The sequence below is a fragment of the Mustela lutreola genome, chromosome 4 (genome assembly GCF_030435805.1).
Source record: "Mustela lutreola isolate mMusLut2 chromosome 4, mMusLut2.pri, whole genome shotgun sequence".
Taxonomy (NCBI): Eukaryota; Metazoa; Chordata; class Mammalia; order Carnivora; family Mustelidae; genus Mustela; species Mustela lutreola.
The window spans coordinates 1,002,899-1,017,493 of record NC_081293.1 but is presented as its reverse complement, the minus strand read 5'-3'; the positions used below and the strand labels follow the sequence as shown (position 1 = coordinate 1,017,493).

Below are 14,595 nucleotides of genomic sequence, written 5' to 3'. Positions count from 1 at the left end.
TGGGGGCGGGGGCCACAGAACCCTCGTGCTTGCTCTGGCTCACGGCACCACACAGCTGAGCTCTGTGGACACAAGGACATGTGTCCGGCCTGTCTGTGGGGGTCCAGCTTTGTGGACGGGCTGTTTGGACGGGTGAGCGTGCATGGGCAGGGCCGAGCCGCGTGGAGAAGTGGACGGAAACCTCGCACTTCCTGCGCGGGAGGTGTTCGGGGTTTATCACGCTGTTCTTTCCCCGGTTCTGGGGCTTGAAAACTCGGTCAGGTCTGATGAACGGGTCACCATCTTGGAAGCAGGGGAAGCATGTGAGGTGGGCGCCCGGCTGTGACGCGGCCTTGACAGTCCCACGCCTGCCTCGTGGAAACCTCTCCTTCCCCGTCCTCCCCCGGCCGCGGATCTGCTTCTGAACAGGTTCGGGAGCTCGCCCTGCTGAGTCCCGGCTACCTGGCCCAAGCGCTCCGGGATTCTGCGGGTGTTTCAGAGTCGGAGCCGGCCCGCAGCCCCGGGAGCAGGGCGCCCAGGCTGTGGGGCCCCAGGAGGGCAGCCGCGCCGTGCCGTCTGTCCCCCAGGCCCTGCTTGTCCACGGTGCATGTTGGGTTCTAGCAGGGGCCCTCCAAGGGCGAGTGTGCATCGTGGGGGCTGGGACTGTAGGAAGAAGCTGCCCTCCGTCATGAGTGTCCTGCCGGCCCTGGCACCATCTCTGCAGCGCACCGGGCTTCCCACCAGGAGGCCCCAAGAGACCAGGACTGCGGCCATCCGTGAGCACCGGGAGAAGCAGGCGGCAACGGGGCAGCGGAGACGGTGAGTGCTTGTCCGCGCCGTTGTGGTCCTGCTCCCGTGGGGGTCTGGGGCCAGACCTGGTGGAGGCGACTTCTCTGGAGAGGGGCGGCTTCTGCTCTCCGTCTGGCTTGGTCTCGGGCCGCTGTGGACGCAGACTCGGGCTGCCCCGTGTCCTCCCCAGCCCGCCTGCCACCTTCTTCTCTGGCTTCTTCCTTTCTCAGCCCCTCTTCCCTCCTGCCAGTCCCCTGCTCACAGCTCTGCTCTGAGGAAAGGCCACGCTGCAGACGTGCGCTCCGAGACAGCCCACTCTTGTCCCAGCTCATGGGCCGTGTCGCTGGCGGCGGTGATCTGGTCTGCCCTGTAGGAGCCCAGCTGGGGCCTGTGCTCACGGCCACCTGTGTCCTCCAGCTCCGCCAACCACCCATCTCCCCTGAGCTCTGGGCCCTGGGAGGCTGTCCAGTGTGGACTGCGTCTGTCAGACCCCAGTGCCCCTCTCCTGGCTGGGTTTGGCCAGTGGGGACCCCAACAGGAGACTGGGGAGGAGGGAGAGAAGAAGGGTCTTTCTCCCCTGGTGCCTCCCTGTGAGTCTACCTGAGTCTCTCCTTCTGGGGCTTGGGGTGGCTGCGGCCCCATTCCAGCCCCGGGCTCCTGCTCTGGCCCTGGGGGCCGCCCGCCGCTGCCCTTGCGAACAGACCTTCCTCAGCCCTAAAATCATCCTGTGTGAGCATATTTTCTCTCAGGACCCTGATGGGGACAGACTCGCTGGCAAAGTAGTGTGTCAGCGGTGCACCTGCCTGGTCCCCCCCAACCCCAGAAGACACCCTGTCCTGGGGATCCAGTCCCTTCTGTGGCAGGAGGGAGCACTCGGGCCCTCAGAGCTGCGGGCATCACAGGGCTCCCAGCTCTGGGCTGGGGTGAGCCTCGGGGTGTGTCTGTGCTGCACTGGGAGTCCTTGCCAGCCCGCAGGGTCACGCCGGGCCACAGGTGCTGGGCCGCCACCCGGTCTGAGCTCAGGCCATCCCCCCGAGAACCCTCAAAGAGGCCCTTGGCAGGAGTCCGGGCTCCAGGGCAGGCAGGTCCTGCTGCTTCACCCCAAGCTCGCACGGCTTTGCAGGGTGGGTCTGCAGAGCGGGCACACCCGTGTGTGGGCTCGCGACGGAGCCCTCCTAGAGCAAATGCACGGACTTGGCCCTGACCGCCAGGGTCCCCTCCTCCCTCGCTGCGCCCCATCTCTTAGTGGCATTTTGTGACAGTGGCCACCCCGGCACCTGCCCGTGTGGCATCTCTGCCCCTCCCGGCCCAGCCTGTGGTCCGGACGGCACACGGGACAGTGTGCAGGGCACTGGTGCCTGGGGAAACGCTGATCACGGCGGGAAGCAGGGGGCAGGGAGTCCGCTTGCCCCCCGGCATGGCCGGCTCGGGCGCTGCCCGCGGTGCCGCACTCCTCCGTGGAAAGAAGCTCTTGAATTCAAGGGCAGGGGAACGCTCTCTTCTTGGTTTCCCTGCCGTCGGCCTGAGATGATGTTCCGTGGCCTCCTTGGTGGCTGCGGGCAGAGTGCTGTCCTGTTCGACTCAGCACGGCCTGCGGGCCACCGTCACACCACCCAAGAACCTCACCCCGGGGCCTCACAAAGGCTGGGTCGCTTCCGTCTCATTTCACCAAGACGCTCAGTTGGAGGCCTTGTGTCCAGGGGCAAGGGGTGCGGCCGCGGAGAGTCGTGCCTGGATTTGGAGCAGCGGAGAGCCCGTCTCGGCTGAGGCAGGGGCTCGGGAACCCCTGGGAGGGTGCAGCAGCGTGCTTGCAGGAGAGGAAGGCGGGGGACCCCCGAGTGTGCTGTGGGTGAGGCCCGGGGCCAGCGAGGACTTGCTGGGACCCCATCCCCCGAGCAGCCTCCAGCCAAGCCAGGGCTTGGCTTTTATGTTCAGTTCAGAAATTTCGCAAAGGTCTGGTGCTCAGCCTCACCTCTGTGCTGCGGGCAGTAAGGCAGGGGTGCTGTTGCCGGGAGGGCCCAGTGCGGGGGCAGAGGGGTGACAGTGCAGGGGGGGTGCCATGCAGAGGGACAGGGGGGTGACGGTGCAGGGGCGGGGGTCACTGTGCAGAGGGGCACGTGGGTGATGGTGCAGAGGCAGGGAGGGGACCATGAAGGCCTTTGACACCCGAGCTGGTAGCCAGAACCTGGCCTGTTCTCTGGGGGCAGGGTCCTGATGCCAGTGCTGGCAGGGGCTGGGGGTCCTGCTTGTCCCCTTGCGCGAAGCTGCAGGACAGGAGCAGACGAGCTGCTCCCGTGTGTCTGGGTGAGGGACAGAAACGGGTTTGGGGCAGAGCTCTGCTGGGGCTCTCTCGGGCTATGCCGCTAAGGTGCTGCATATCCCCCCGCCCCAGAGACGAGCGAGTGCTGTGCGGGTTGCGGGAGCATTCCCAGACCAGGAGGACAGCGGAGGAGGCGCCGAGGGAGCCCCTGCCTCCGTGGCAGAGTCTGGTATGGGGGGCTGTGGGAGGAGGGGTCCTGTCCAGCCCTGGGGCATGGTGGTCCCTGCAATGCAGACGGAGCCTAAGGCCAGACAACAAGCAGACCCCCTGCAGCCCAGCCACCTCCTGCTGTGGCCCTCTGACCGCCCTGTGTCCTTCCCATGGGAGGAGTCGGGTCTTTAGCCAGTGGAGGGGAGGGACAAGTACCCCCACCTAAGGCTGAGGCACACCACAGTGTCTTTTTGGGGGTCCTGGGCTGGGGCAGCCTGGGGGTCAGGGCGGGGGGCTGCACGACGTCCCCTCTGTACCTGCACGCCAGCTCCCGGGTCGTACGGGGCACACTCCACCCTGAGTGAGCGCGACGCGGATCCCACTTAGACGCCTACGGGAGGCGGCCTGGTAAGGCCAGAGCCCGCCCTGCCCTTCTCCGCACTCCTGCACTGGCCCTGGCCTCCCCCTGCCCGACTTCCTGACAGCCGAAGGGGCGAGCCTCCTCGCAGGCAGGCACACGGAAGCATGAACACCTGCAGGTGCACACGCAGGTGCACACGCACACGCAGATCCCTGGGCACAGGTGCACACACAGCTGCACTGAAGACGCGTGCGCGCACACACACACACACATACACACACGAGATCCCCGGGCACAGGTGCGCACTCAGGCACAGTCAGGTACGCGCAGAGCTACACAGGCAGGGGTACGCACAGGTGCACACACACGAGCGCACGGGTACATGCACACACCGGTACACACACAGGTGCATGTGCACGGGCACACACACACACACACACACACACACACACAGGTCTGTGCCCCTGTGCTGGGGAGAGATCAGTCTTGCTCTCGGACGTCACCCCCAGGAGTGGGGGGAATAGCCAAGATCTCTCTCTCCTCTCCACCCGGGGCCCGTGGTCGCTGAGGTCTTCACTTGGAATCGTAGTGCGCTGTGTCCCAAAAAGCCCACACTGAAGCACTGCTCTGGGGTCTTCAGCATTTATTTGTGTGGGTGCATGAGGTCCTTCATCGCTGAGCCGCGAACTCGCGACATGGGCTCGCTGAGGACGCGACCTCCCTTCTCTCGGCCTCTCAGCGGTGGGCGAGCGCTTGCCCTCGCCTGAAACTCAGCAGCCGGAAACAGCTGCGTCCACGGGAGGGACTTGGGACCTGTCATACACGTGACCGAACTTCGGGCAGGGACCCACTTCCTGGCTCTCCTGGCATCCCCGGGCCTGCCACCCTGCTCTCCCACGGCCCACGTCTGGCCGACTGGGGCAGGAGTGGGTGGCGCGTGGCTTCCTCGAGACAGCTGCCCGTGGAGGCAGGATGGGCACCGCCGGGCACCGGGCTCTGTGTGGACAGCAGTGCTCCCGCCGATTCCTGAAAACATCTGATGTTCTCCCAGGCGGGCTCAAAGATTCCTGTTGCCGTGGGTCTGGTAGACAGTGAGAAGACGCCGGCAGATCCGTCTGGAAAAGTGAGGTCAAGCAGAGAGAAGTCATCAAAAGCAAGTAAAGACAAGAGGTTGGTACCCAGGGTCCAAGTCACGCAGACGCCCCCACCGTGCAGTGCTCCTGGGCAGCTGCCGAGGGCCCGGCCACCTGCCTGCTCCAGGGAGTGGGGGCGGTGCCTACGCTCCCCTGCAGCGACCACAGCTGCTGGGGGGCCTGCGTCTCTGTTGTCACCCGTGTTCACGCTGCGGGGGCGTGCTCGCTCCGTCCCGATGCCGACCTAGCGTGTGGCCCCCGGGAATGCCTGCTGAGCCCCGCACCTGTCCGCAGCCGCTGCCAGGCACGGCTGGCGCGGTGACCCACCCGAACTAAATCTGTGCACACGAGGCACTGAGCTATGATTCCACCGCTCCGTACCCAGCACCGCCCCCCAGACTCGCCGGGGGGCCACGGGCAGCCGGGGAAACTGCTGGAAGACCCCGGGGCTTGGGCACTGTCTCCTGGGCCCTTCATGCTTCTCCAGCTGCTCCCTTCTGACCTGCACCAGCCCCACTCTGGGCACCAAAAGCCCAAGTGGAAGTGAGCTGTGGGTGTGGGGAGCCTTGCCAGGGGACCGGCCCGACCGCCTGGCCTGCACGTGCTGTGTGTTCCAGGGCGCTGCACACTAGGTGTGTCGCGAGAGGCCTGGGACGCGTGAACTGCGAAGGGCTGTTCTTTCTGGGGAGTTATGCCTCCTTCGTGCCTAGAACACTTGGGGACAGTCTCGCCAGTCCGCACATGGGATGAACCTCTGGCCACGTGGAATGATTTAGATGAACATGGACAGCAAATGTCCCTTCACAGCTCATGAGTGTCGCTGTCAGAGAGCCCTGGCCTCCGACCACCCTGTAGTCAGGTTCAGAGGTGTGGACACTCGAGGTCTCTGTGGGGCAGGGTTGGGGGGCTGCTGGGAGGAGCTTGCCAAGCCAGCATAGACCCTGCTGCAGGGGTGGGGCCGGGCCTTCAGGGAGGGACCCGGCCAGGGGGAGCTGGTTGCATTCCCAGCAGACTCAGTGCCGGCTCCACGGCCAGGGTGCACGCCGGGCACTGCCGCCCCTGCAGCACACCCTCCAGAAGGCTCTGCCCTCTCAGCGTCCTCGTATTTAATGACAAGAATATGTTTCATCCGAACCCCTGATGTTGGCAGAGCCAGTGTGTCTAAAATCCTGGTCTAGTACATCCTGTTTAAGGATCTGCTATAACTCTGTGTTTCCTACAAAAACAGAGACCTTCCCCTGCGTGTAGCTTTCGGTCCTGAACGTGTCGTTTCTTACCTAGACTTGAAGTTGACAACATAGTGTGTGTTCTCGCCGCTTCTAAACACCTAGGCCTGCCCGAGCTGCTGCCTGGAGGGGGAACAGGTGGCCTCTCATGGCCTCTCGTGGCCCCACCGTGACTGCGCCGTCGCGCGTCATGACTGTTCCTGAGTCCCAGGACCACGGGTGGCCTGGAGGGAAAAGCAACATGTTCTCCCCTGTGTGGGCAGAGGAGTCGCTGCGACTCGACACGACGTGTAAAGTCCTCGCCTTCACCCTTCGTGTCCCCAGCGCCCTCCGAGAGGGGTGTCCGGAAGAAAACCCGAAACAGCAGCCTCAGAAAGCACACGAGCGCAGAGGACGGTTTCAGGGGATGGAGCTCCTCGAGGAAATCGGGCCTGCCACACGGGATTGGGAGGATGTGAGTATTTGTTGGCTATGGGTAAAAATAAACTGTTCGGGAAGAATCTGGGAACGAGCCACACCTTTCATAGCACGTGTTCTCTCCGATCACGGGACCGTTTCCCAGCTTGCCCGGGATCCCGGTTAGAGGACAGGGGAGTGTTTCCACGGCAACCGAGCCCACAGATGCATTGTGCCACCACATGATCAGTGGAGACGCTAGGGACACGCCTGTGGGGTCCTCGCTGACGCTTCGTGCCCAGCAGAGCCTGGTGGGGCCGTGAGAGATGCGGCCAGGCCGCAGGCTCGCCAGTGTTGGTGTGGTGCGGAGTGCGGAGGCCGGCCTCTTCTTACGCAGCCGCTGGCCATGTGCATCCGTCTGCAGGTCCTGGTAGGTGCCTGCTGTGTGTGCAGAAGGGGTCGGGGTCATGAGAGTGATGGCAGCTTCCCACCCTGAACGACGCAGTTACCCACCCAGGTGCTCCCTCCCTAGAGTGACTGACTCAGAGAATCTGTGTGGGCTGACCCAGATGCTTCCGTGCCCTTGCTGCCCACGGGTGTAGGAGATCCTGCCTGCTCTCCCCGGCCGCCCACGCTCTGGCCTGTGGGTCTCACCCCTAATGCAGCGGCTCCGCACCGAAGCTGCCCGCAGAGCCCGTCGGACGGCTCCATTGTCACCTGTCTCCGTGGGCCTGGTGTGGGGCAGGGGAAGAGGGAGTGCAGGCAGAGAGCCTGGGCCGTGCCATGGGGATCCCCCCATCAGACTCTCCCCTCCTCTCAGAATCTTTTCCTTCCCAGCCCAGAGAACGGTTCCTGCCCTCGAGTCAGCGTTATTCTCTCCAGATCCGTTGTCTACAGCTGTAACCCCTCCTTAAATACCCCGAGCCCGACCTATGGCTTCTAAACGTCTGTGTCTCAAGCTTCACATTGTGGAGCGAAAGTCTGTTTGGTGTTAGGAAGAGCTCTGTGCTCACAAGCCTGATAACCTAACATGAAATGGGCCAGTTCCCAGAAAGACGCCACCTGCCAGAGCCCACACAAGAAGGAATAGATGATCTGAATGGATGGCTAGCCATTAAAGAAATTGAATCAGTAATAATTTTCCACTGGGTTCGCTGGTGAATTCTATCAAACATTTAAGGAAGAAATCATGCCCGCTCTCTATAATCCCTTCCAGAAAACACAGACAGAAAAAAAATCATCATTCATTCCATGAAGCGTGCTTTTCCCTGATATCAGAACAAAGGTGTCACATGAGAGAAGAACTACAGTTTCTCCCGAACGTTGATGCAAAAATCCTCAAAAAGGGGTGCCTGGTGGCTCAGTGGGTTAAGCCTCTGCCTCCGGCTCGGGTCGTGATCCCAGGGTCTTGGGATCGAGTCCCAATTTGGGCTCTCTGCTCAGCAGGGAGCCTGCTTCCTCCTCTCTCTCTGCCTGCCTCTCTGCCTACTTGTGATCTCTGTCTGTCAAATAAATAAATAAAATCTTTTTTAAAAATCCTCAAAAAAATTAGCAAATGAAACTTAACAACATATAACAAGAATTAGACACCATGACCAAGTGCCGTTTATCCCAGGTGTGCAAGGGTGATTCAGCGTTTGAAGGTGAATTTCTGTAACAATAAAGAAGAGAAATAACATGATCGTGTTAGTGGTGCAGAAAGAAACATTTGACAAAACCAACGTCTATCTGTGATAACAGCTTTCAGCAAACAAGGAAACCAGTGGAACTTCCTCGACTTAATACAGTGAACTTCCTCGTACAGCCACAGTGAACGTCATCCTTCGTGGTGAGAAACTAGAACCACCCTTCCCCTGAAGGTCAGGAACAAGGCAGGGACGTTGCTTCGGAACATCTCTCCAGCATCATGTGGGAAGTCCTAGCTTTTGCAACAAGACAAGAAAAGTAAAAGATACACAGATTAAGAAGCAAGAGCTACAACTGTTTTTGTTTTCAAATGACATCGTCTATGTAGAAAACCCAAAAGAATTGACAAAAAATTCCTGCAACTGAGAAGTGATCATGGCAACATTGCGGGGTCTAAGATTAATATATAATAGCCAATTGCTTACCAGTACATCCGCAACTGAGTGGGATTTGAATTTAAGAACCTGGTGCTAGATACAAATCTAACAAAATATGTCAGGATCCATCCGAGAAAACAAAACTCTGATGCCAAAATCAAAGAACCAAGTGAGTGGAGAGGCATCCCATGTTCATGGATGGGGAGACCAGGGATTCAACACCGTCCCAGTCAAGAGCCAGCAAGCTGTGCTGCGGCTGTCGACAACCGATGCTGACGTTTGGATGCAGAGGACACACGGCTCAGAATCTCACGGACACTGAAGGGGAGGCACAAGGTCGGAGACTGGCGTTCCCCGGCCTCAAGGCTCCCTGCGAAGTGCGGTAATCAGGACGGTGTGGCGTTGGTGAAAAAGCAGACAGACGGGCCAGTGGGTCAAAGAAACAGACCCAGGGAGGGCAGTGACTGACGTTCGACGGAGCGAAGGCGGCGTCTTCAGCAGATGGTGCTGGGAGACGTGCGAGACAAGGAGTCGAGAGCCAGACCGCGCACCTTCACGGAAGCTGACCCAAAGCGCATCACAGACTGAAAGGTAAGACGTGAAATGGCAACGCTGGGAAATACAACAGGAGAAAGGGCAGGTGACCTCGGGTTGGCAGGGAGTATTTACATAGAACAACACCAAAGGTATTGCGCAAAAAATTGATAACTTCTTTTAAAATATAAAATGTTTTCTCTACGAAAGATGCTGTGAAAAGAACAAGACAAGACAGAAACTTGGAGAAAATACTTGTAAAACACATCACTGGATAAAGGGCTGCTACCCAGACTGTAGAAAGAAAACAGAGCTCAAGCATCCGGTCTGAGCAGACGCCTCACCAAAAAAGATGCAGAGGCATGACGTGCTGGAAAAGATGCCGCTAGTGCACGTCATTAGGAGACTGCACGTTAAAAGGAAGAGATAGCACTCGCATGCGTGCGGACGGCTCTAACCCTAGTCACTGACCCACCAGAGGCCGGTGAGGGTACGAGCAGCAGCAGCAGCTCTCGTTCACCACTGGTGGGGACGCGGGACGTCCCAAGTGCCAGCACTTGGGACAACAGTTTGGTAATTTGTTACAGAATCAAATGTACTCTTACCTGGAGACTCAGCAGTTGTGCTCCTTGGCAGTTACCTGAAGAGCTGAAAACTTCGGTCCCCGCTAAAGCTGCTCACGGATGTCTGCAGCAGCTTTACTCCGTCACCAGGAACAGTCGAGACGCCCTGTCTGCGGGTCCCACGGAATATCATCTGGTGTTAAAAAGGAATGAGCTACCATGCCATAGAGAGACCTGAGGGAACCACAAATGCACGTTACCAGGTCAGAGAGCCAAGCGGAGAAGGTGACGGCTGTATGACGTTCTGGAAAAAGGCCCAACTCTGCAGACACAGGGGGACTGGTGGCTGCCGGGAGGGAGGAGCAGGGCGCTCAGGGCAGCGGAGCCACTGTGACCGCGCAGTGACGGACACCTGCCACTGTCCAACATAAGAGTGAGCCCTGGCGGGCACTGCGGACCCCAGGTGACAACACACCCCGTCAGTTCCTGGATCGTGACCAATGTCCCGGCGGGGGGGCCATGAAGACGGCTCTGCAGGAAGGAAGCCTCTGCTTTCTGATCTGAAACTGAGACCTGAGATTGCTGACGGGAGAGAGGAGCCAGAGTGGACTCCTCCCCGGGGGGCAGGGGGAGTGCTGTGCTCCAGTCCCCAGGCCAGGGGCCCGCAGAGGACCGGGGCATTCGCGGGCGGGGTCGCAGACACAGCACTTTCCACACAGCTTTCCTCGGGAAGCCACCGCAGAGTGCGTTTCTCCAAACAAGGCAGCAGAGCGGGAAAGAGGAGTAGATATTCCAGAACAAAAGACGCCGACAAAGAGAGCGCCTGGGAGCCCCCAGGCCACCCACTGTGCGGGTCACCAGGCCGGAGTGCGGCGAGGAGCCTGCAGGGTGTCTCCTGGGCAGGCAGAGGAGGCTGAGCACCCGGCCAAGGGCGGAGGACATCGCGGACGCTGTCACGGGTGTGTCAAAGACGAGGGAAGCCTTCCGAAGGAGCAGTTCTTAATCCACAGACAACGCCGATTTCTGCGGGGAAGAAGCGGTCTGCGGTGGACACCGCTGGATGGGCAGCAGCTACAGTCGCCCCGGGGGCAAGCCCGGTGCCCCCTCGCAGGGCGTGTGATCTCTGGGGGCGCAGTAAGGGTCATCGTTCCCTGGAGAACCCACACGGCGCACACAGCATGTACTAGTGGCCGCGGCTCTGGCCAGTAGTGGGCTCTTCACGAAGTTTGGGGCAATGAAGAGTTACCGGCGGATTTGGGGCCGTGCAGGGCTGGCGCCCCGAATCCCACGTGCTGCAGTGGGCAGGCGAGAGCTCTCCTAGTCTTCGTGACATTGCCTGAACGTCCCCGTCACCCCCGCTGTGACGGCTCTATGCGCGGGGACCTCCTGTGCTGGGCTGCAGGTGGCGTCCAGGTCACACCCCAGGGAGGCCGAACAGAGGAACACAGGGGAGCTCGGAGGACGGGCCCCTCCTTGGGGGATGGGACAGGCACAGTGCAGCAAACACAGGTTCCCACTGGCCAGCGTCTCTCAGGGCAGAGGCAGGAAAGACATGCTCCGCCGTGCTGGCCACTCTGTCCCCCCAAGGGCCCAGTGGACTGGCGAGGAACGCGGGATCTCCCTCAGCGGTCAGGGACCCCGGGTCCTGTGGCCGTGTCTCTGGGGCGAGGGGGCAGTTGCAGCCCTGCCCTCCCGGGTCCGGCGTGATCGGGAGGGGGATCGTGGGCAGGGAGGGGGCGGACCCTGGCCGTGCGAGCAGGAGAGCCTCTATCCCTCCGTCACCGGGCGCTTACTCCAACAGCTGCCGGCCAAGGGGCCAGGCAGGGCCTGACGGGGACCCCGGGAGGAGCAGCTCACGGCTGACCGAAGAGACCGTTGTCCTCCGAGGGACAGAGGGCGTGCACAGCCGGCCCCGCTGCTCAGCAGCCCCGGGACGAGTAGGCCCCTCGGGGAAGGCGGGCTCCGGGCTCCGGGGCCAGAGTGCTGCTGGCCTGTGCGCCGGTGCGTGCGTCTGGACCGCAGCCCTGCCTTCGCGCAGGCCCCGCAGCCCGCTCACTCTCCCCCTCCCTTTCTCCCAAAAGGCGAGAAAGCCGCAGGACGAAGCGAGGCACGTGAGCCTGGGGCCGACTTGGACGCGAAGCCGCCGGCTGGGCGCTCTCGCCGGACACCGGCCACTCTGGCCGCCTGCCTCCCGGCCTTGCGGTACGTGGTGTGAACTGAAGTAGTCTGCGTCCGAGGACCCCGACAGACGCTTGTGCCGGAACCTTCAGTCCCGCTCAGGAGCTCACCGGGGCCCCTTCCACGGGCGTCCGGGGGGGTCCGACGCCACCAGGGCTGCCTCTCACGGCCTCGTCTGCGGCTCTTTGGAGGCTGTGCAGGGTTTAAGCTGGAATAAAAGAGAGTCTGCGAACCGGCCGCGCGATTTTCCCTCCCAGGCCCCTGTCTCTGCCCATCAGGCGGGTGGCGTGTTTGCGTGTCAGCCCCTGTGCCCCGCACCCCTGCCGCCCCGGTCACGCATGTGACCTCGTGTCCGCGGACTCCTGCGTTTCGGCGGAGGGAGGGTTGGAGGTCCGTGAGCGCCCTCCCTGCCCCCAGCCCCTACACTGCTCCTCTCCCGCGGCCTCCCTTTCCTGCTGGCGCACCTCGGCCCCCCCCTTCACAGCCAGCCTCACCCACGCCGGGCAGGCCCGGCCCGGTTTCGTCTCTGCAGGGCCGGCTGGTTGAGCGTTAAACTCCAGGCCTTAACCTTGAAAATGTCCTTCATTTGACTTCTCAGCTCCTTGACCTCTGGGTGGGAGGGAGGTGGTTAGACCAGGCCTTGGGTCCAGTGACCCCCACCAGACCCTGGTGTGCTGTTCCCGTGCCGCTGCCCTTGAGGGGACAAGCACCAGCTCATCTCTCACCCGGGGACCCCACACAGCCTAGAGCTGGCCCCACCCGCAAGCTCCACACAGGGGCGGCGAGTGGATTGGCCTAGAGGGGAGGGAGCCTGGGGCAGAGGCCGCTGTCCCGGGGCCACTCCTCACCCCTCCCTTGGCTTAGCCAGCGGTCTCCTTCTCCCTCCTCCTAAGAACTGTTGGGGTGACGGTCCGCGTGGCCAGCGCGCAGAACCCACTGGCTGTGCCTTGCGACGCTGCAGGAGTTCGGGGCAGTAGGGGTCAAACTAGAGGCCTGTCCTAGCTTGGCCCTGCTCCTGACCCGGGCCGTGTAGACTTGGCCTAGGGCAGGGGAGCCCTTCCTGGCCCCTGACGGACATCTTGGTGCCCCCCCTGCTGCGTGATCAGGTCTCCCCTTCCCTAGTTCCTGCTCCTGACGGCCTGGATGGTGTGTCCTAGGACCCCCTCCTCTGCCCCGCAGCCCTGGGAGGGAGAGGGAGGAAGAGGTGAAGGAAGGGCCAGGAGGCCCCCGGCAGGGAGCAGAGGTTGTGCTGGGAGCTGGGACGGGGGGGCCCGTGGCCAGGTGTCCCCACCCCGGGCCTGCTCCCGGAGCAGAGCCATGGCCCCGCGCACATACCCAGCAGGTCTCGGGGCCGTGACCCCAGCTTTCCTGCAGGTGGCGCCTCGGGTTGGTTCTGGGGCTCTGCGGCCGGCAGGGCAGAGGCTGGGCTCTCCTGGGGCACACACCAAGGAGGGCGACTGCCTGCCCGCAGCCCGGGGCAGGGCCACCCCATAGGCCGTCGTCGGGGGCGTCGGCCCGCCCATCGTGCCGTCCTAGGCTTCCTCAGAGGCCGGGGCCTCGGGAGGGTCATGCCTGGCCCACGGCTGGGGCCCCTCTCTTCCCACCAGCCACCATGCTGTCGGGAGCACGCGCCCTTTGCTGTCCCCACGTGGCCACCAGCCAGCCCAGGAGAAATGCTCCTGCCCCCGCACCCGGGTCTCAGAAGCCCCCGGTGTGGCAGCGTGGCCAAGACGTGGCCGCAGGCCTCGTGGGCAGAGGTACTTTCAGGTAAGCACAGCTGGTGCTCAGGGTCGGGGCACGGCTGGCTGCTGAGAGGGGCCGGACCAGACCGAGGCTGTCTGCGGCGTGAGGGTCAGGGCGGCGCCCGGGCCGAGTCTAACGGAGGTCCTGCGCGTCAGCAGGGGCTGGTGGTACTGCTGGACCGAGTGGGGTGGCTGTGGGGCGCACGGGCCGCTGGGGCTCCTGGCGTCTGTCCTCTCGGGCGTCCAGACGAAGGCTGGCTCTTTGCACCATCCCCACAGGGCAGAACGGTCTCGGGGCTCGGGGCTGCGTGTGTTCCCGTCCACAGAAAGGCACAGTATGGGGCTGGGAGCGGTTGGCCCTGTCCCTGCGGAGCCGGAGCTCACTGGGAAAACACCCCCTACCTCCCAGCATGAGACCATGACCTCCATTTCTCCCTGCTGGGGAACGCTGGAGCTGGAGGCCTGCCATGCCCGTGCCCGTGCTCCCGGCCGGGCCCGTCCTATCCCCGTGGGGCCCGCATCCCTGTGCTCGCGGCGGGCCCCGTTCTCCTCCTCCTGGTGAGATGCGGTCGCTGGGTCGGCCTATGGAGCGCCGTGCAGACGTGGGGGACCGGACCTCCAGGGCTGGCCAGAGGTTTTCCGCTGTCACCGCAGGAAGGTTGGGTGTGTGCCTGGGAATGCTGTCCCCTGGACTTGGCTCCGAAGGACCAGCACAGGCCCCTCCCTGCGATACTGCCCCCCCACTGACCTTCTGGGCGTGGGCGAGGGGGTACCTGCCTGGAGGGGACCTCGGGAGGCCTGGGGGCTGAGAGCAGGAGGCATGCGGAGCCCTCAGCGAGATGGGCTGTGAGGACATCTCTGAGCTCTGAGAGCTGTAACTCGGCGGTCACTTACAACGCGTTCTGTGGGGAAGAGCAGATGCTCTAGCGGACAGACGCCCCGCTTTCTGGTGTGGGGCCTGCTGAGGACCACAGTACAGAACGTGCCTGATGAGGGTAATGGGCGTCAGGAGAATGAGGGCCCAGGAGGCCGCCGGGGGCCCCTCGCTGCGGGTCATGTGGTGGTCATTGGTGAGAAGACGCGGCAAGGTGGGGGGTGCCCCGGCCGTCAGGACACCCCAGGAGACGCCCCGCACGACTAACTCACGTCTCCGTGCCGTGC

General features: G+C 62.7%; 1 protein-coding gene and 1 long non-coding RNA gene across 10 annotated transcripts in view; one reads left to right on the top strand and one right to left on the bottom strand.

Moving 5' to 3' along the window:
- LRRC27 (leucine rich repeat containing 27) overlaps nt 1–11,924 on the top strand; it is a 28,603-nt gene extending 16,679 nt beyond the window's left edge. For 2 of the 9 annotated variants that reach the window (XM_059172775.1, XM_059172779.1), the window contains 5 exons: nt 601–798; nt 3,161–3,257; nt 4,651–4,769; nt 6,064–6,412; nt 11,596–11,924. In XM_059172775.1, the coding sequence (XP_059028758.1) occupies nt 601–798; nt 3,161–3,257; nt 4,651–4,769; nt 6,064–6,412; nt 11,596–11,739 (907 nt within the window). In that variant the 3' untranslated portion in view covers nt 11,740–11,924. Of the gene's footprint in view, nt 1–600; nt 799–3,160; nt 3,258–4,650; nt 4,770–5,349; nt 5,600–6,013; nt 6,413–11,595 lie in introns of those variants that run through there. The other 7 variants (XR_009353194.1, XR_009353195.1, XR_009353193.1 and 4 more) reach the window with 7 other exon arrangements.
- Nucleotides 4,232–8,799, bottom strand: LOC131830522 (uncharacterized). The gene is made up of 4 exons (XR_009353196.1): nt 7,009–8,799; nt 6,268–6,795; nt 6,010–6,182; nt 4,232–4,714 (listed from the first exon to the last, which is right to left on the bottom strand). It is a non-coding gene; the product is annotated as an uncharacterized LOC131830522 (long non-coding RNA).
- Nucleotides 11,925–14,595: the final 2,671 nt, after the last annotated feature.